The sequence below is a fragment of the Myotis myotis genome, unplaced genomic scaffold, assembly GCF_014108235.1.
Source record: "Myotis myotis isolate mMyoMyo1 unplaced genomic scaffold, mMyoMyo1.p scaffold_m19_p_15, whole genome shotgun sequence".
NCBI classification, from domain to species: Eukaryota; Metazoa; Chordata; class Mammalia; order Chiroptera; family Vespertilionidae; genus Myotis; species Myotis myotis.
Genome location: NW_023416319.1, coordinates 20,868,920 through 20,889,605, shown reverse-complemented (window position 1 = coordinate 20,889,605; position 20,686 = coordinate 20,868,920). Strand labels below are relative to the sequence as shown.

General features: G+C 44.7%; 1 protein-coding gene across 1 annotated transcript in view; it reads right to left on the bottom strand.

The window, feature by feature from the left end:
- Positions 1-20,686, bottom strand: part of TLL2 (tolloid like 2) — a 96,201-nt gene that overhangs the window by 37,845 nt on the left and 37,670 nt on the right. The window contains exons 3-7 of the mRNA XM_036337332.1: positions 19,394-19,471; positions 10,594-10,749; positions 8,050-8,167; positions 2,714-2,892; positions 1,645-1,750 (exon numbers count right to left, since the gene is read on the bottom strand). Of these exons, the coding sequence (XP_036193225.1) occupies positions 1,645-1,750; positions 2,714-2,892; positions 8,050-8,167; positions 10,594-10,749; positions 19,394-19,471 (637 nt within the window). The remainder of the gene's footprint in view (positions 1-1,644; positions 1,751-2,713; positions 2,893-8,049; positions 8,168-10,593; positions 10,750-19,393; positions 19,472-20,686) is intronic.

Genomic DNA, 20,686 nt, shown 5'->3' with positions numbered 1-20,686 from the left:
AGGCAACCAATCAATGATTCTCTCTCATCATTGATGTTTCTCTTTCTCTCTCTCTTTCCCTTCTTCCCTGAAATCAATAAAAAAAATATATATTTAAAAAAAAGGATGCCATTGATAAACATCCCACTGAACAAAGGAGCTTTCTGAAGATCCATGCAGAAAACTGCAGGCAGGGCAAGGCAGGCATCTACTTGCTGTGAAATAGATTTGCCAGAACCACTGTGAACGCTGGGGCAGAGATGAGAAGGTAGTTGTGACTGACTGTTAAAATAATGAATTATGCCTCCCGATATCCACATCCCTTTGCAACATGAAGTTGCCACTCCCCATATTTAGAGGTAGTATCTATGTTTCCATCACTTGAATTTGGGCCGGCTCTGTCACTTGCTCCGGCCAATAAAATGTGACAGAAGTGATGTCATGCGAGTTCTGCCAGCTTGTCCTTAAGGAACTCTAAGCTCCCATGGAGTGGAAAGGCCAGTAGCCTCTCGGAGGATCAGAGATCAGAGTGAAGGATGCTTGGGTGTTGGGCCCTGGGTGGCCAGCAGGTTTGGGAAATGGAGCAGGGACCAGTTGGGCCACATCACATCAGCCCCAGGGGCTGCAGGCTGCCAAGTGGAGACAAAGCACTGATTTCATGAGGGAACCAGTGTCAAGTTGGTCCAAGTGAGAAGCTGGTCACTTGGGTCTTGTTTCTGTAGCTGTCATAACTCTTTGTATTGCTTTATAATTTATCTATTATCTATTATTATATATTTATCCTCGTACAGATGGGTGAAGGACGGACAGATATGGCCTCATTCATTGCCATATGGAAATCTGAAGCTTCCTCCGCCTGGTTTGGAAACTGAGGTTTTGAGGGACCTCCTCTGGGGGCAGGGAGCACTTCTATATACAGAATAGTGGGATGGCCTAGACACCAGGGCAGTATTGAAAATATTTAGCACCTGGTTCAGCACAACACTAACTCATCAAAACAGATCCTGCCAACGCCGCCCGTAAATAACGGGTCCGGCTGTACTTGGGGATCTCAGCTACCATCGTGTGTGACCACCAGCCAGGAGACCTGGATCTTTGTTCTCATGCCAACCCCAGCGACCTGAGTGCCCTCGAGCTGGCTGGAGCCTCACCTTCTTCACCTCTGAAATGAAGCCATGATTTAGCACCCTCCCAGCTCTGACACCATCTAGCTTCCAGTAGATCTAGCCTCCTTGAGGACAACTGGGAAACGCCTCCGTGCCTACTTCAAGGTCAGGCTTTAGAACAGCGGTCGCCAACCTTTCAGACCCCACGGACCACCGATTGGTGGCTGCTGCTGTAGAAGACCCCCCGACCCACTGCAAATGTGACACAGAGCCTCTCGGTCATTAGGGCAGCCAGCCTCTCGATCATGTCCCTTTTCCAGTTTGCTGCTTGTGACACTAGGCATGATGGAACACCCACTTCACAATGGGATTCAGTCTTATTAGCAGGAGCCTGATTAGATTATATTTCACTGCAGCCCAGAGGCCACTGTATTTCAAGGACAGACACACCAACTGTGCGAGGAGCATGCGGAGACCCGCTCTCTGCAGACCTCCAGGAATCCGACCCAAGCCTGCGGCAGGCACAATAAAACAGACGAGGCGAAGCATAGGTTCCGACCTTGAGAAGGTGTTCCGGGCGTAGTGCATGATGCTGTCAAAGTCGTACGTCTCTCCGAGAGAGCTCACTTCCCCAGCTTCCATTTTTAAGAAATTATACTCCTGACCTGTGACACAACACTCTGTTAAGGCCCTTGAAAAGCAAGGCAGGCACCTGAAAGGAGGCAGAGGGGGGAAGGGGGGCCCATAGCGACTTCCGAAAGCTCTGTCAGCCCGAGCAGTCAAATAACCACCTTGGTGGTGGTTCTTGTAGCTGCTTTTAAGATTGGAAATTTGAAACTTAGAGTAAGCCCTACATCCTCCCAACACCACTACCCAAGACCTCTCCCCAAATGCCACCCCAAACTCTTACACTAAGTTTGCAGACAGGCTAGTTATCAACCTGATTGGGGTGGGAGGGGGAACTCTGCTCTCGCTACTGAAGGAACAAAAGAAAACAAGTCAGAGTTCAGTGCAATCCCAAACACTTCACGATTCAGACTCTCGAAAACATTTTTCAAGCAACCATATTCTTCAACCAGATACTTTCACGGCTAATGTGAATGAACTTCTATATAAAATTATTTAACACGAGAAGGTATTTTTTTCAAATCTAGACACTTTATCTGCCTTGGGGCAGAATGTTTCTGGGCAGAAATATTATTTTTATTTGTACTCATGTCCCAATTGTATTTCAGTTTCAAAAGGATGGGTTGCCTAAGTCAGCAAAAATGACTCTTATAAAAGCAACCAGAACTCTTTTTTTGACTTTAGCTTTGATTCAGCAACAGTGTTGTGGTCGGTTCTGTTCCTTTTAGGAAACGGAATTAGATTTCATTGACATTTACAACATGGAAAGTCATTTTGCTTCTGCTCTAACCTACAAGCTATAACAGGCAATCTCCCAGGAAAGGCTACACAGGGACAGGGACAGGCTGGTGGCAAAAGCCTGCATAGTGGAGTCCCTGCCGTAGTATTTAGAAATGAGCTCTGGTCAGCTCCCAGCAAACCCTCTCTCCTTCACTCCTGCCTGACCCCAGGGATGCTACCTTCCTGGCCTTTAGCTCCCAGACTCCACACAGGCGCCTTACCTGGCTGGATGTTTTCTCTGATGATGGTGACATGCTGGTCTCTGTCTGGCCGGGTGTGTTCATGCCAGAACCCAACCACATGGCCCAGCTCGTGAGCCACAATGCCAAACTTGTCACAGTTTTTCCCAATGGATATGGCTTGTGGGCCTCCTCCTCGGCGCCCAACATAGGAGCAACAGCTGGACAGTGCAGAAAGACCCAAATCAGCAGGTCAGGGAACAGCAAGGGTGTAATGTGTGCGTGTGCGGTGTCTAAAAGAAACACAATTTCAGAGCTGAACGTTCTCTCATTGTGCAACTTTCCTCCCAATACAGAAATAACCTCCAAAAGTTCTTGACCTTTCTGGTGCTCATGGATCCTCTTGAAAATTCATGGGCTCTCTCCCTGGAATTAAGCACATACACTCCCCCACCATTCCACTCTGAGTCTTGGCTGGACCATCACTGATGATGAGGAAAAGAGATGGGAAAGGAGGCAGCTGCATTTCTGTAAAGATGCATCTTGGTACTGTTATCAGAGAGCCTTAGGGATGACTCTCCTTCTGGTCACAATTATTTTTTCAAGTAATATTTATCATTATTCCTAACATAGAAAGGTATAAAACAAAAAATTAAAATAGCCATTACCTCACCATGAAGATTATATATATACTAGAGGCCTGGTGCACGGATTCATGTACTGGTGGGGTCCCTCGGCCTGACCTGCAGGGATCAGGCTGAAACCAGCTCTCCGACATCCCCTGAGGAGTCCCAGATTGCGAGAGGGTTCAGGACAGGCAGAGCGACCCCACCGGTGCACGATCGGGGCTGGGGAGGGACCGAGGGAGGGCTCCAGGGCATGTCCAGCCCATCTTGCCCAGTCCTGATCAGCTGGACCCCAGCAGCAAGCTAACCACTGGTCAGAGCATCTGCTCCCTGGTGGTCAGTGCACATCATAGCAACTGGTCGAACGTTTGAACAAATGGTCGGACACTTAGCATATTAGGCTTTTATTAAATAGGATATATAATATAAGTCAAAGATCTATCCTCGCCGAAACCGGTTTGGCTCAGTGGATAGAGCACCGGCCTGCGGACTGAAGGGTCCCGGGTTCGATTCCGGTCAAGGGCATGTACCTGGGTTGCGGGCACGTCCCCAGTGGGGGATGTGCAGGGGGCAGCTGATCGATGTTTCTCTCTCATTGATGTTTCTAGCTCTCTATCCCTCTCCCTTCCTCTCTGTGGAAAATCAATAAAATATATATAAAAAAAAAAAAAAAAAGATCTATCCTTGATATATATTCCTATGCAACATTGGCTAATTTTTAAAAACAAAACCCCTTATCCTAGCTGGTGTGGCTCAGTGGATAGAGCATCAGTCTGCGGACTGAGGGGTCTCGGGTTCGATTCCAGTCAAGGACGCATGCCCGGGTTGTGGGCTTGATCCCCAGTGGGGGTTGTGCAGGAGGCAGCCGATCAGTGATTCTCTCTCATCATAGATGTTTCTCTCTCTTTCCCTCTCCCTTCCTCTCTGAAATCATTAAAAAATATTTTTAAAAAAACAAGAACAAAAAATGCATGTTGAATTGTGCAGATGATGCTCCTTTAGCATCTACTGAGATATGAATATGGCTTCTTTCCTTTGCCCTATCAATATGGTGAATCATGAAAACAGGTTTCCTAATGCTGAACTAGCCTTGCATTCCTCAGATACACCTTCTTGGTAGCCCACTCTTCTATTGTCATACTGTTGTATACTTTGTGCTCACATTTTAGTTAGGATTTGGCATGGCCATTTTTGTCAGAGTCTATAATTTTCTCTTTTTGGGTACTACCTTTGTCACAATGCTTTGATAGTTCCTTAAAAGTAATTTGGAAAGAACTGTTCTTCTTTTTCTATGCTCCAAAAAGCTTAAATAGTACCAGAATAATCTGTTTCTTGAAGGTTTCAAAGAATTCATCTGTAAAATTCTACATTTGGTGCTTTGAGGGAGTGTTTTCCCTCAATTTTTCAATTTCTTTCTAACTTACTCTTGAGAGAGAGAGAGAGAGAGAGAGAGAGAGAGAGAGAGAGAGAGAGAGAGAGAAGATTTGTTGTTCTAATTATTTACACACTCATGGTTGATTCCTGTATGTGCCCTGACTGAGGATTGAACCTGCAACCGTGGCATATGGGGATGATGCTCTAACCAACTGAATTACTTAACCAGAATCTGCCACATTTCTTTAACGTTGAACTAGGGCCAGTGGTCGGCAAACTCATTAGTTAACAGAGCCAAATATCAACAGTACAACGATTGAAATTTCTTTTGAGAGCCAAATTTTTTAATCTTAAACTATATAGGTAGGTACACTGTTATTAACTTAATTAGGGTACTCCTAAGGCTTAGGAAGAGCCACACTCAAGGGGCCAAAGAGCTGCATGTGGCTCGCAAGCCGCAGTTTGCTGACCACTCATTATCTAGACATCTTTTAATTTTAATCCTGATTTCTTTATGATTTAAGAGTTGGACAGGGGGGAGGGGGGAGGGTGATCTTTAATTTACCAGGTAAAGCAGGAGAGTTTATTTTATTTTTTGTTATTATGTTACTATTTCCAGTACCATTGCTTTGCAATCCTATCTAATAATAGACAAACATGGTAATTGACCATACCTTTGCTACGCTTCCCATTGGCTAATCAGGGCAATATGCAAATTAACTGCCAACAGAGATGGCAGTTAACCGCCAACAAAGATGGTGGTTAATTTGTATACGTAGGCGCAATGCTGGGAGGCGAAAGGGGAAGGACGGAAGAAGCCACCTGCTACTGATGGTGATCGGAAACCCAGGCGGCAGGCAAGAGCCGCCTTTGCCTGCCCCGCGACCGGTGATCAGAGAAGCCGGGTGGGGCAGGGAAGAGGTGGGGGGCCGGTGGCTGCCTCTTCCCTGCCCCACCCCACCGGTGATCGGTGATCGGAGAAGCCAGGCGGGGCAGGGAAGAGGTGCCGCCAGCAGCCGCCTCTTCCCTGCCCCTCCCGCCACCCCGGCCGGTGTTCGGAGAAGTACCTGTATTTTTTTTCAAAGTACCTGTATTTTTAATAATTTCTTGACATAGTAAAAGAATTTTACATTACGATCCAAGGGTGGTGGGGTGAGAAAAAGGAGCAGCACAACAATCCAACAAACAAAAGGGAAAACGGGAAAACAGAATGCATGGAGGAAGGGATTTGAAGGGTGGGTAGGGGCATTGCCCAACTAAAATGCAATTGGTTTTTTACTGAGAACTATTCATGGGAAGATAGCATCCTGACTCCTTCTCTACACAGCATATTGGGAGTAAAAATGATGCATCCAGGTGGAAATATGATTAGGGGTTGGAAGACAGATAGGGAAAGAAGAAGTCAGAAATAGACACTGAGAGAGTCACTGGCTGGCTGGCTGGCTGCAAATACTGACTCTCCAGTAGTGATAGAATAAAAAAGTGGGGGATATCTCTGGAAGATTCAAGAGATGGGGGCAACTCTTCTATGGTTTTGACTTGCCCAGCAGATTTCCACATACACACGTGTACACACCTATGTTTGCATGCACACACATATACACATAACTGATTGCCCTCCCTGGAAGCACAGAAGAAGAAGCCGCCAGAAGAAGAAGCTGTCCACCTCTGGTCCAGGCCCCAGCACCTGTGGCTGGCTACAGCCCAGGAGACGGACAAGCCACCCGCCCAAGGTCCCAGGCTGCAGCCACCCAGAGAAGTTGCCGCCCTGTGGTCCAGGGCACCAGCGCCTGTGGCCAGGGAAATAGGTTCCCTCTTCTCCTACTGCAGTCATTACTTCAATATTCCCCTTCTGAATTTCTCTCCTGTGCTGCAACCCAACTCCCACTTTTCATCGGAAGGATACGGAACAGAGAGAGCAGTGTTAAAAGCTTACATTTTTAAGCCGGTAAGGTTGGTACTTAAACATATAAATGGAAAACTAGAGTCCTTAAGGTAACAAATGCTACAAAGGACAGGGACAGCGCATGACCTATTATATCCAGCAATCCATATGGGGACTGAAAACTTTGCAATGATGACAATTAGTGAAGATATGAATCAACTAAAATAGTTGACAGGGACAATTCTTCCATCTTTGAAAATATCTACCTCAAGTCTGTTTAAATAGATTTTCATCTGCATAATATAACACATTCTGACAAGACCACCACCACCATCAATGTGGTCAGTGTTGTGCCAATAAATGTTTAATAACCGAGGGACCCCCACTCCCAAGTGCACAAATTTTTGTGCACCAGGCTACTAGTTGGAGAATAAATGGGATTTCTTCCTTTTAGAATTCATCGAGCTATTCCTAATGCTTAATAGATGGACAATGTCAACAAAAGCTCAATAGCCACTTTAGAAAAGATGTGTTATCAGGTTATAGAATCTAGCATACCCATAGAAATAACTCCATTAATTACATTTTTCTAGTTCTCTACGAATCTCTACTTGTTTTTTGGTCAACTTGACAGTGATCTATGTGCATTGACAGAAATGAAATAAAGTCCCCTGTTGGTCGTGTTTCTGTCAAGCTCCCCTTGAGTTCCCTGGGGCTTATTTTATGACTCTTAATGCTATGCTATTTGGTACATAAAGATTTATGACAGTTATACTCTCACCGGAGCTTGTACCCTTTCTCATTATAAAGTCTCGCCTTTTTTTTTTTAACACTTTAAAAACAAAACAAAAAATGCTTTGTCTATAACAGAACTTGTGATCCCAGCTTTCTTTTTGTTAGCATTTGCCTGTATGCCTTCTTTCTTTTTATTTTTAAATCTTCCTGGGTCATTTCCTTCAGTAGTTATCTCATATATACAGCATGTAGTTAGGTTTAAGTTTTAAAAGCCATAGGAGAACCTTTTTCTGTCAGTAACTTAGTATATCACACTGACATTTATTGGCATAATGAATAAATGTAGGCATAATCCAGTTATCTTGTTATTTTGTGTTTTCCTGAGGAAATCCATAAGCTCATGAAATTACATGTGCAATTTTACACATATTTACATCCATCAGATTCTCAGTGGGGCCACTGATGCCAAATTGGCTCAGAATCACTTCTCCATATGAAACACCCCCAGTTCCTTCAATTGCTCCCGTGGCAGGGCATCCAGACCCCTTGTCTTTCTGGAGTCTCTCTCTGGACCCACCTGCTTTCTCGTTGGACTGTGAGATCATTCAGGGCAAGGGGAGTTTCAGAGAAACCCTGGGCTCCTATGTATTATAGCTCCTTGGAAATACTTGGTTTTATAGAGAAAATTCAAGACTCGTGAGCCATCAGCTTCGTCTGCCCCTGATTCCACCAAGGTGGCCAAGCTTTCGTTTACTCACCCACAGGTTCTGTAACTGAACACAATAAAGCTCTCTTCGTCCGTCCTCTCTATGAAGGTCACACAGGTGTGCTTCTCCCAGTGTCTCATAGCCTGCTTAAAAATGGCCCTCTGGCTTCCTGAAATGACAAGGCAAGTGCCCATCACTTCACTCGTGGGTCTTCCCTCAGATGCTTTAACCCTTTGAGTGCCAACCAATATCCTAGGAACTATGCTAAAATTGCCAAGGCATTTTTGCTGATTTTACAGCAGTTTAGGGAAAAAAAATTATGAATCGCAAGGAAATGAAGTTACATATTCAAAAACTTAAGGAAACCTTTACTACATTGACATATTTAGCAATATCATCATCACTAATAAAAGCAGACTTAGAACTGGACACCATTTCGAAACTTTGATAGCGCTCCCAGCACTTTTGGCAAAAGACAGGAGGAGTGAGATCGCGCTCCCCGGCATTCTAGGGGTTAATGCATGCTGGCTGACAACACGGCTTGTGCCAATGATAAAAAAAAAAAAACCCACAAAAAAAACACCTTATTCGGGTGGCTCAGAGTAGAAATGTACTAGGAATCAGGGTTTACCTTGCTAAGAATAAATACAATTTTCCTGAATTACCGAAACATAGAGAGTAGGAGTTTGTGAAATGGAAGAGGGGAAAAATGGATTTTCAAGCTATCTAGGCTTCCCAGCTTTTCGTGTTGAAAGTACTTTTCTAAACTTACAAAAAATTATCTTACACAGGTTACCCAATTTGGAAACTTTAGGCTTCTGAAGTAGCTCACCAGCACAACATTCCACACCCTCATTTTATTTTATAACCATAGGAGGGCATTCCCCTGTGATCTAAAAATTCTATCTGCATGGGCATCCTTGCTACCTTTGCATGGGGTTCAGTGTTTTCTGGAGCAACCTTGAAACTATTTTTCTAGAAAGCCTTTAAAAACAAGTGAATTTCATGCTTTCTCTGAACCTGTGTTCATATTTCCTTGATTAGAAATGTATTGAGAAGTAAAACAGTTAAGTAAGTTGTCTGGGAGTAAGAATAAAGTAGTTGTTAACTCCAGGCTGCTAGTTATAAATAGGGAATAATTATTGTTTTCAAAATCTATCAATCAGAGATGAAGAAGACTATTTTTATTTTTCTAGAAGCAATGAGGGGCTACACGAATAGTTTGGTAAGTACAGAGGTTGGTGGATCTGAATTCTAGGGTGACCTTGTTGCAAAAAAACCCAGCCAGCCAACCAACAGCAGGTCCCTAGTCTAAAAGACATGGGTGTGGTGTCCTATTGTCCCTAGAAACATGCATGTAGAACAAAGAGTTGCTTAGCTGTCCTTTTTTTTTTTTTACATCTTTATACTTTGGGTTCAAATTGTTCATAGCTCAATTACTCACAGAAATAGCGATCCCACTAATTACAGGATAATAAAAATTTCTGTGTAAAGGAAGTTCTCTACATAAAATTAGTTTATTTTGATGAAGGTTATATAAATCCTTGATCAGAAAAGCACACCAGGTCTGAAAGAACACAGTTAAGATACCAAATATTAGAAAGACTATATAAAGCAGGTGCTGGGAGAGAGTATCTGGTTGGGAGGGCGGGGGATCAAAGAAGGCCTTTGTGGACATGTCATTGATCAGAGACTCCAATGATCAGAAGAAGCCCGCCAGGAGAAGATGGGGGAAACAACACTCCAGGCAGACAGAGGGACAAGTGCAAGTGTGCTAAGTTGGCAATGTGGTGGGAATGTTCCGGAAAAGAAAGACTATCGGTGAGGCTAGTGCACAGCAACTAAGGAAAGAGGAGGAGAGAAGGTAAAACACTAGCTGGGAGAGGGGCAAGGGCTGCCAGCAGGTCATGGTCAGGACTTTCTGTTGCATCAGTGGTGATGGGAAGCCACTGAATGACTTACAGATTTTAAGATAATAATACCAATAACAAATAATTACTAGTTACTACGGGTTCGGCACTATTCTAAGTGCTTTATCTCAATTAACTCATTTAATTCTCAAAACAACCCGATAGAGTGGAGAATATCATCCCATTTACAGAAGAGGGAACTGAGGCAGGAGAGGTTAACTAAGTAACGGGCCCCAGGGCATACGGCTGGTAAGTGCTGCAGCCAGGATTGGACCCAGGTGGACTAACCATGTCTACTTGTCCCTCTAGTTACCGTCTGGAATATTTCTGGGGTAGGGGTGGTCCAGGATGCTCAGGCAGAGGACAGGGGAGCCATCATGTGTAGCTGCTCACACTCTTCCTTCTGCCTGCAAACCCTGTCTAGCCTTCAAGACCAGGATCATATGTCACCCCTACATGAAGCCTCGAAGACCAGGGAGCCATCTTTGAGGATGTCACCCCAACAGAGACTGCAGTTTCCCGGGGCCTAGTGCACAAAACCCTGTTTGCATGAGGGAGAGTTAGCAGGTAGGACTGCTGTGACCCCACAGCTGCTCAGTCCCACCTGGTCCTTCCTGGGAGGACTATGTCAACCCAGGGAGACTGAACACCAAGCCCCAAAGGAGGCCTCATCTGGGCTACTGACCTGTGAAGTTTCCTCCAATGACGTAGGGGATGACCCCTCCGGGCCATATTCTCTCCGTCCTTGATGTTGTGGCTCTTCGGACCCGGGAAGAGAAGGTCTCAGCTCTGGCACTCAAGGTCCCAGGTCTCTGTGGAAACATGGCGATCTCCTCGCCATCTGCAAGAGAGTCACACTGCCTTTTACTTTGCTTTTAATTCATCCTGTGCATTATGGTTAAGATATATTATCCGTGAATCCACCAAATGTGTGTACTAAAGGGAGCATTTGATCTGGTCTGGGTTTTGAACCCGTGGACGGTAATTTTCCAGACAGGGCAACAATGAGTGTGGTAAGTGTACCAGACCTATGACTAGAGTGGGTCTGGCTTGCTGGAGGCCTTGAATGAGACCATATGGGGCTTGAGGGCAGCCTATGGACCACAGAATTATGTGGGCACAAACCTCTCACAACTCTTTGGGTTGGAGCCAAGTTGGGGGCATGCTCCCTTCTCAAAGCCACCCATATTTGAGGGAACAAACTGAGTCATAATGCTGAAGTTTAGTTTTTTCACTGTATATGACATGGTTTTTATAAATTGAAATTCTTATTGAGATAATTGTAGATTCACATGCAGTTGCAAGAAATAATAGAGACATTTTGTGTACACTTTATTGTGCTCCCCAATAGAAACATTTTACAAAACTATAGTACAATGACAACTGGATTATGGGCATTAACACAACCAACTGGTCTCACTCAGGTTTCCCCAGCACCACTATGTATACTCATGTGTGGGTGGTGGTGGGGGAGTGGGGGGGGGGGTAAGGTTTGATGCAGTTTTATCACATGTATAAGTTTCTGTATCCACCACCACATTCTAGATACTGAACAGCTCCATCATAAGGATCCAGGATCCTTCATGTTGCCATAATCACATCCACCTCCTCACTCCTCTCCCCCACAACCCATCCCTAAACTCCCAACCACTAATCTGGTCTCCATTTCGAAAATGTTTGTCATCTGAACACTATTATAAAAATGAAATCTTGCAGTATATGACCTTTGGGAATTGGCTTTCTTTACTCAGTGCAATACCCGGAGATTCATCCAAGTTGTTGCATGTGTCAATAGTTTCTTTTGGATGCTAATGAGTATTCCCTGATATGTATGTACTACAGTTTGTTTAACTGTTCACCTCTTGAAGGACTTCTGGGCTGTTTCCTGCTATTACAAATAAAGTTGTTATGAACATTCAAGCACAACAGTTTGTGTGAAGATAGTTTTTATTTCTCTGAGATAAATACCCAAGAATGGAATTGCTGAGTCATATACTAGTAGCAATTAGGTTTATTTCTGGGTCCTTTATTCTGTGCCATTGATCTATGTGTTCATCCCTCTGCTAACATGACACTGTCCTGATTACTGCAGTTATATAGTGAGGTATTTAATATCAGATAGAGTGAGTACTCCTACTTTAGACTTCTTTTGCATGATTGTTTTAGATATGTTTTCATATAAATTTTTATGTGTCTTTCCCTGTAAATTTTAGAATAAGCTTCTCTATACCAACAATAAAACCATGCTGGGATTTTGATAGGAATTACATTAAACCTATAGATCAATTTGGAGAGAATTGGCATCTTTACACATTAAACGGTCCCATTTTATCTTCCATGTTGCTATGCCTTTTTTCACATTTTCTGTCTCCTTATCTCCGTGGTAAAATTTCCATGTTCACCTTAGATCTATTTTCTACTTCACTAATTCTCTCTTCAATGGTGTTCAATATAACATTTATCCTACTCCAGTTTCAATAAACATAGTTGTCATTTCTAGAGCCCTATTTAGAGGCTTCTAAATTTGCCTGTTCTTTTGTTTTGTTTTTCCCCACTAGGGTTCAGATTCTTCCACTGGCTCTTCAGTTAGTTTATGTATATTTATTTAATGTCATACAGATTTCTCTATTATTTCTATACTTGGGGTATTAATTCTCCAACTTATTGTCTCTGCTGATTCTTCTTCACAGATTAATACATTTTTTATGTTTCTCATGTTTTTATTTAAAGGTTTTTTTTAGGTGAGATGATTCCTTTCCACAGGAGTCCTCTATGGCCTCATCATGAGTGTGACCCTGTTTTTCATTTTTTCAGGGTTCTTGGAATGCTGTGGATTCTTGATCCATTATTATGTTAATGTCTAAGTTTAGGGTTTCCATACTAGTATATAGGAAATATAATTTGAGAACTTATACCTATACGAGGAACAGGCTTTGGGATTCAGTTTCTCATAGGAGATATTTTTTCCCCATTTGGAGCCTAGGAAAGATAGCAAGATTTCTTGCCATTCCTGTCAGTTTCAATGTCCTCTGCAGTCTTGCCTCTATCTGAAGGTTAGTTCCATGTGTTTATGTTTCCCCTTCTCTTCTGATCAGGGCAATTTCCCGTTCCTTCCTTTGAGCTTAACTCTGTATTTTTAATTTGGGGTGGAGAAGAGGTTACATGTTTTTTCAGCAGTTCTCTGTTTGTATAAGAGGTCCCTACTTGTTCAACGGGTCATATCACCAGAACCAAAAAGTTGGCACGTAATACATTTTTTAACCTGAAAATAATTGTTTCACCGCTAGAATTTCTAGATCAGAAGTCGTGCACTTGCAGCTCTTGGGATAAACCCAACCCACAGATGTGTTTTGTTTGGCCTAAACACTTTTGGCCCACACTGTGTATTTTTTTTTTTTAATCTTACTTTAGTAGCCAATTTTTAAAAATCAAAAGATTTCACATAAAAATGCAGATTTTCTAGTTTTTCTTTAAAAAACGGCAAGACCTGGCAACAGTGAGCTAATCTTCTGTCATTTACAACCCACTGGAGTTAAGCAGCACCTCCTCCCATAGTCAGTTTCCGGCATTTCTCTCCCACTTCCCCCTGTCCCAGCCAGCCAGCTTCACCCACTGACATTACCTGCTTGGCCTCTGCATATATTCTAACTCGCTATCTCAGTCCCAGACTACAAATTGCGCCCAGATTTCAAATATGAGTTGCCCCAGGAGACTGGAAGGTCCCCGGGGGGGCAAGGAACTGACACTGGCTTGTTCACACTCTGTTCACACCCAGCACGTTGCCTGGTTGGTGGTAAGCATTCAGGGTTTTCATATTTTGAATGAATTAATTAAAGAATGGATGAGTTATGCTAAAAATAAACAGCCCCACAGTCCAAACAATTCTGTGGTGGTAACCTCTTCAAAATATTGGCAGCCCCGAAACCCTTAATGTTCAAATACTGAGAATCATCACGTCTTAAGTCATCACAGGCAGCGATGTAGCAAGTGGAAGTTTGTTATTCATTTCCCATATGGTTTTCAACAAGTCTCTTAATTTTCCTCTGCCTCCAGCTCTCCTTTGGAGAATGGACAAGAATACTTCTCTCTCGGAGGCACTAACACTAAGAGCATGTTTCTCAGACAACTGTGTTATCCGTGCATGTGGCCCAGTACTGTCAGGCCCGGTATGCGGCCGAGTCAGCATGGGAAAGTCTTAAGTGCACCTGGAAAGAAACCAGGCTGTAATTTCCAGAGATGGGTTATTGAATGACAGCTTCCCCCTCGGTCCGGTGAGAAATTTAATTTGCCAAGGACTCAACACAGGAAGCATTTGCCGATTAAAAATATGTCTAAACAGATGTTCTGCTTAGCCTGGAAGAAGGATCTTAATGCAACTGTCATTATTGGATTTTCTTGGATTACTACTATCTGGAACCGGAGTGCAAATAGAAGGATGTAATTATGTATTATGGCCAAGAGTCCTGCATTTAAAAAGGAGCTCAGGGGGTCTGAGAGGATTTAGCACGCTGGGGGCGGGGTGGGCTGGGGGATAAAGTCCATTTAGATCCTCTGGCCCTGGGAGTGGACCCTGTCCTCGCTGAAGAAGCAGAGCGGCCGTAACTATTCAATGTTCCATCTTCAGCGGAAGGCACAGCCGTGTCATAAACAGAACCAGGCCTGACCCGGCCTTCTCAAGCGAGGAACTGTGAATTTTCAATTAGTCAACTGATGACTCCCACACTAGAAGTAAACACCCTGACGGTCCAGCCATCTGCATAACCCTCAGCCCACAGATGATGGGCAAATGTGCACCTGGCCAGAGCTGTGGCAATCCTGAGCGACTAAAGAGCAGCTCCTCACTGCATAAGTGGTTCTCAAACCTAGATGCCCATTGAATCAACTGGGGAACTTTAAAAAAATTCTGGCCTGGCTTGTGTGGCTCAGTGGTTGAGTGCTGACCTATGACCCAGGAGGTCAGGGTTTGATTCCTGGTCAGGGCACATGCCCAGGTTGCGGGCTTGATCCCCAATAGGGGGTGTGCAGGAGGCAGCTGAGTGATAATTCTCTCTCATCATTTATGTTTCTATCTCTCTCTCCCTCTCCTTTCCTCTCTGAAATCAATAAAAATAAAAAATAAATTCTGGTGTCTGCCCCCCTGCCCTGAGGTGGTGACTCAATGGGCCTACAGTGGAGTCAAGGCATCTGTAGTTTTTGAAGCGCTCCAGGGGATTCGCAGGTGCAGGTTAGTTTGAGAATCACCGATATAGCCCAAAGGTTAAGAGCAAGGAGTATGGGGTCAGAGGACTTAGGTGCAGGGTAGACACTGCCATTTGCTCCCTGTGTGGCCTTGGATAAGCCGCCCTCCCCTGAGCCTTCCTTCCTGCTGCATGATGGCGGTGTGGGCACTGAACCAGGTAATAAATGTCAAATGCCCGCCATGGTGGGAACTCAAGGTGAGCTGTAGTGATGACTATCAAGGTCTGCATTTGGGGAGAAGCTAGAAAAAATGCCTAAGGTGGGCTCAGCGGTTACAGCCAGATACACTGATGTAAGTGACTTTCAGGGGTTTAGCACTGAGTGGTGCTTTGCGCCCAAGTTGGTGGGAGTCCCTATTTTCTGGTGCAACCAGGTTTCGTTATTTGCTTGGGCACAAAGCCCATAGGGACTGTTCCTGGAAGGGACAGGTCCATTCTCTATTACGAATATGGTTTTGGAAATCAGGCTCCAGCACAATCATAGCTTCGTTCATGGAGCAGTTACATGCCCACCCCATTTCATTAATCCCATTAACAGCCCCGAAATGCAGGCTGAGCTCCCATTTCCAGGGAGGGAGGCTCCCGAGACCAGACCGTCTGCTGGATGCTCAATGAGCAGTTCTCCCAGCCCCTAGCCCTCCCCAGAGCTGGGAACACAAATCCCACCGTCAGGGCTGAGGGGAGACACATAAAGCCAGGAAATAACCTGGCCACCGAAGCCAGCAGGCCCAGGGCTTCTCTCAGATCCTTTCTCCTGCCTGGGCGGTCTCTTTTTCTGGGAGTAGGGGGAGAGGAAGGGGGAGGTTGTGATTAAAGGAGAATCTGAGATTGACACAACTCGCCTTATCTTTAATTCCAACAAAAGAGGAAGCATCCAAGCCAGAGCTTGGCAGTGTCCGGGGGGACGATTGGATGAGAAGGCTGAAAGGACAGGCTAGCACAGCCTGCCCTCACCTCCCCTTTGGGGTCTGCTTTCCCCTCAGGATTGCCCTGGATGCTGAGAGACCTGCTCCTCCGAGGCTGTCATACAAAGTGGAGGATCGGCCTGGCCTTGACATTATCCTTTTCAAACAAACCAGGGTCATCTGAGGAGCTGCAGACTATGGATTTAGCCAGCTTTAGGAGTTTGGGGCCTGGTAGATGAGGGAATGCTGTCATCATCCTCCTTAAAAAACCCAAGAAGGTCTCTTGTTGCGGTGTGGTATTGTGCACAACCCCTCCGGAGACAGAATTTTAATGGGCTGCAGCAGCCTTATTCCTTCCTGTCCCTCTTAATTGTGTTCCTCTGCAGCTGTTGAACAGCTGTGGGATTCCAGTCCAGAGGTGGACAATGCACTTCCAATGCTGGATAATATAATTCTTGGAGGTGAAGGTAGAGAAGAAGTGGAGGAGGCACGTTCATGGAGTACCTTTTACACAACAGACACCTGGCTCTGCACTTTGGATAAACATTATTTCTAATTCTCTCTAAATCTCTTATGAGGAGTTAGATAACTTATCCAAGGTCATAGCTACTAAGAGGCTGAGCTGGGATGCAAACCCAAGTGTGTCTGACTATCCCAGTTTATTTGGTTGGGTCATTTTACACCCAGTAAACTAGTAAATATTAAAAACCCTGACAATGTCTATTGCTGGTGAGCAGGTGAGAAGCAATGAGGAAAGGTGGCAGATGGTCTCCAAATACAGCCCCCAGCAAGTTCTCCCATCCCTGTGAGCTCCTGCCACTTATCACATTAGGGATGGAATCTATTTTCTTCTCCTTGAACCTGGGCTGGACTTTAGCTTGTTGTGACCAACAGAATGTGACTGAAGTAGCATTCAGGGAGTTTTAAGTCAACTAATGGCTTCTGCTTCCTCCCTCTAAGAAGCCAGCTGCTGTGCTATGTCTCCGGCTAGACAACTAAGTGGTGAAAGTCCACGTGGAGAGAGGAGTCATGTGGGGAGGTACCAGCACCAAGGCTGTGACTAAAGCTTCTTTTGGCCTCCCAGCCCAGCCCAGCTTCTAGTCCAGCCGAATGTAGTCAAGTGAGTGACCTCAGCCAACGTCAGCCGAAGAACCACACCACTGAGCCCAGTCAACCCACAGAACCATGGAAGATAACAAAATCACTGTCTGAAGTCACTAAGTTTGAGGGTAGTTTTTGTGCGACAGTAAATCCCTTAAATCAGGAAGGAAACATTAGGTTTGGCATCTGTATCGCTGCATGTGATGGCAAACCCCTCTGTTTTCATTCCCACACCCTATGCTCCACTGTCACCACTAAATGCTGGTCATCCACGGCCAAAATGAAGTGCCACTGAGTTTGTCAGATGTCTTGGAGCCTGAACATGCATAAGTCAAAATACCTTTGAGTAAGCAAAGCAGTTAAATATAGATGTTAAAGGGGGCCTTGCACATGGTTCCAGAAACTGTGTGACTGAGAAACAAGTGCACAATGTCAAATGGTGGTGGCGGGGAGTGGGAGCTAAAGCATCTGCCTGCCTCTGAAAGAGGTCACATTGACAAGACTGACATCAGAAACCGAGTAAAAAAATGGGCAAAGGACAGGAAAAGGTGAGCCACAGAAGTGCACACCCAAATCACTGGCAAAGGTAGAAAAAGACGCTCAAAGTCACGGGCAGTCAGAGAAATACAAATAAGTAATAATAAGCTTCCATTTACATTACTGAAAATAACGATAATACCTAGAGTTAGAAAGGATATGGGGAAAGGGACCCAGCTTTAAGTTGCTATGGAAATGTGAATGGTTACACCTTGGAAACGCATTCTAGCTACATTGTTCATGATGGCAAAAACCTGAAGTGAATATTAATTGATAAAGAAAGGATTGAATAAATGATGGTCTATTCATACCAGTAATATTTTGCAACTATTCAGAAGAATAAATTGAAGTTGTAACAAGTGTCTTAGAGGGGTTTCCCATAAGGTATTGATGAATGAGAAAAGCACAATACATAAAAAACATGTATCAAATATGATCCCATTTTTTAAAAAATGACAAAGCTTATAGCTATATATATGTTTGTATGTGTATATGTATAAATCTGTACATAAATATATGCGCATATATATGCATGGAGAAAAAATATGGAAGAGTGCATACAAAGTCATTTGCATGCATTACCTAGAAAAGGGTAGAAAAAAAGAAGAGAAGGAGGTAGCCAAATTAAAGGGAAAAGAAAAAAAGGAGAAAACACTTAAAAAGTATGTAATTACATCATCACATTTACACATTTGTGTGAATTATATGTATGCATTTGTGTAAAATTCTGTATAAGCATGTGTATCTGTGAAATATAAAATAACATTAAAGCAAAAACATAAAATAAAGCAAATAATAATTTGTACTTCATCTCTACATAGTCATCCCCCAAACTTAGGATTCTGGCACTTTAAAATTACTCCCTTTGCTCTGTGTTAATTTTATGTAGAAGAAATGCCATCGCTGGCAGTGAGCCCTGATTCCCATAGAAAGCAGGTCGCTAAGCAGGAAAAGTTCTCCAAAAGCGAGACACCTTCCCATAACCTCCAGGCTAGAATCTCACAACTTGGGGAGCATTCGTAGGCCTGAGCATAATGCAGACAGGAAGTGGTGGTACTTCCAGGCTGGTACCTGCTGATAGGCGGCCTTGCCCACAGACAGCCACAACCTCACCTGCTGCCTCCCCTAACAGCCCAGGCTTCTCTAGTCAACACCCTCCCCTCCCCAGCCCCTAACCCAGCTTTATTTTCCTTCCTTGTCTCCCATGCCCACTTGTTCTGTCAGACCCCAAATTTCATCATCCCTCCTTTCAGCCCCCAGGGGCTTCAACTCACAAGCCAAGTTCTAGAGAGAAAGGTCAAGTACAGATTGCAGAGTTTAACTAAAGACCATACAGTCTCTGAGCAACCAAATGCCACACTCTATCCCTTTCTCTGGCAGCCAGCCCACCCCACTCAACAAAAGGACACGCTCCCTCATGCCCACAGACTTCGGGACTTCTTAGTCCACTAAGATAAAAGGTATATAAGAGGTTCCCAAAGCCAGGGTTGTGGAGAGGGAACATGGGGAGCAATTGCTTAGTGGGTATGGAGTTGGCTTTTCAGGTATGAAAACAACATGGATCTAGACAATGGTGATGGCTGCACAGCACTGTGAATGCATGTAATGCTACTCAATCATACATGTTAAAATGGTAAATTTTATGTGAAATTTACCACAGTTGTTTTTTTTTAAGTACCCAAAGGCCTGTTGGGCCTCGCTTTACCCTTTCTAGCGTCCTCACTGCTGGCATTCGCGGCTGTAGCATTCGGCCAGCTCTCGAATGACAGGTCTTCAAGTCCACCTGAAGGAAAGAAGAAAATCCATGAGGACACATCAGCCTTCTTTGCACCAGCACCAAGAGAGGAGGGAGATACCTGGTCACCGGGGGGATGATCAGAATCAGCAGCAGAATGGTAAAGATTTGTTCCACTAGGGTCTACTGAGCACCTACCGTGCGCCAGGACCTGTTCTAGACACTAAGGCAAAAGCAAAAACCAACCCTGCTAATTTTTAATAACCACACACAAAATTCACAAATTATAAACTCTCCTTGATCAGCTCAAGGGCACTTGAAGTCAAATATGCGAATAGGCAAATCCCAAAGTCAGCTCCCTCACCCCTACCTCCATGAGAAAGCCCGAACACAAACAGGACAGGCTCCCGGAGCCCCCCTGCTGTGGAACCCACAGGACGTCATCTGTGCTGCCTTGGCTGAAACAGGCATTCTGGTTCTTCTTCGGGGTGAGTCTCCTTTCAGAAACTGCTCTGTTTACTTTGTAAATCAGACTCTGCGGACACCGCCTCAGGCCAGGACAGCGATGCTTGCCAGTAGCCATGATCCATAAGCCGGCTCTCATCCCTCCCCACCAGGAACACGGTCAATCACCCATTCTTATTAGACCCACTGCAAGTCACTGGGGATCCAGCAATGAACAAGACAGGCAGGTGTGTACATTCTAAATGCGTGGGCAATAAACAGTAAGAAAATAAATAAGATCCTTGCAGGTTCAGAAAATGCTCTGGAGATCCAATTCAGTATGTGGTGAAGCATGATTGGAGCAGCTGCTTAGAAGGTGGTGGGAAAAGGCCCTTCCAGGAAGGTGACACTCGGAGACACAGGTCAGTGTGACCCCAGCAGAAGGCAGGGTGGCAAAAGAACCCGGATCAGGAATAGACTTGGCCTATGGAGGCGCCAACATGGTGGCTGAGGGGGGCAGGGTTGAAAGCAGGAGAGGGACAGCGCGGGGTGCTATTATCTGTTTTACCAAAGTCTCTCTGACAGGCAAAAGAGAAAGCCGGTGATCAGTAAGGAGCCTTGTGAAGGTCCAGAGGCAAGACAGCAGTGGATGGGCTGGACAGTGCAAAGGAGATGTTGGGGACCTGCCATGTTACAGGTGGAGTTGGAGGCAGAGCAATGAGAGAGGCTGGTGGGGCTGAGGGGGACCACCCAGGACTCCTATAGTTGAGGCTGGAAAAACTGAATGGGTAGTGACACCAGAAAGCAGATTTGAGGACA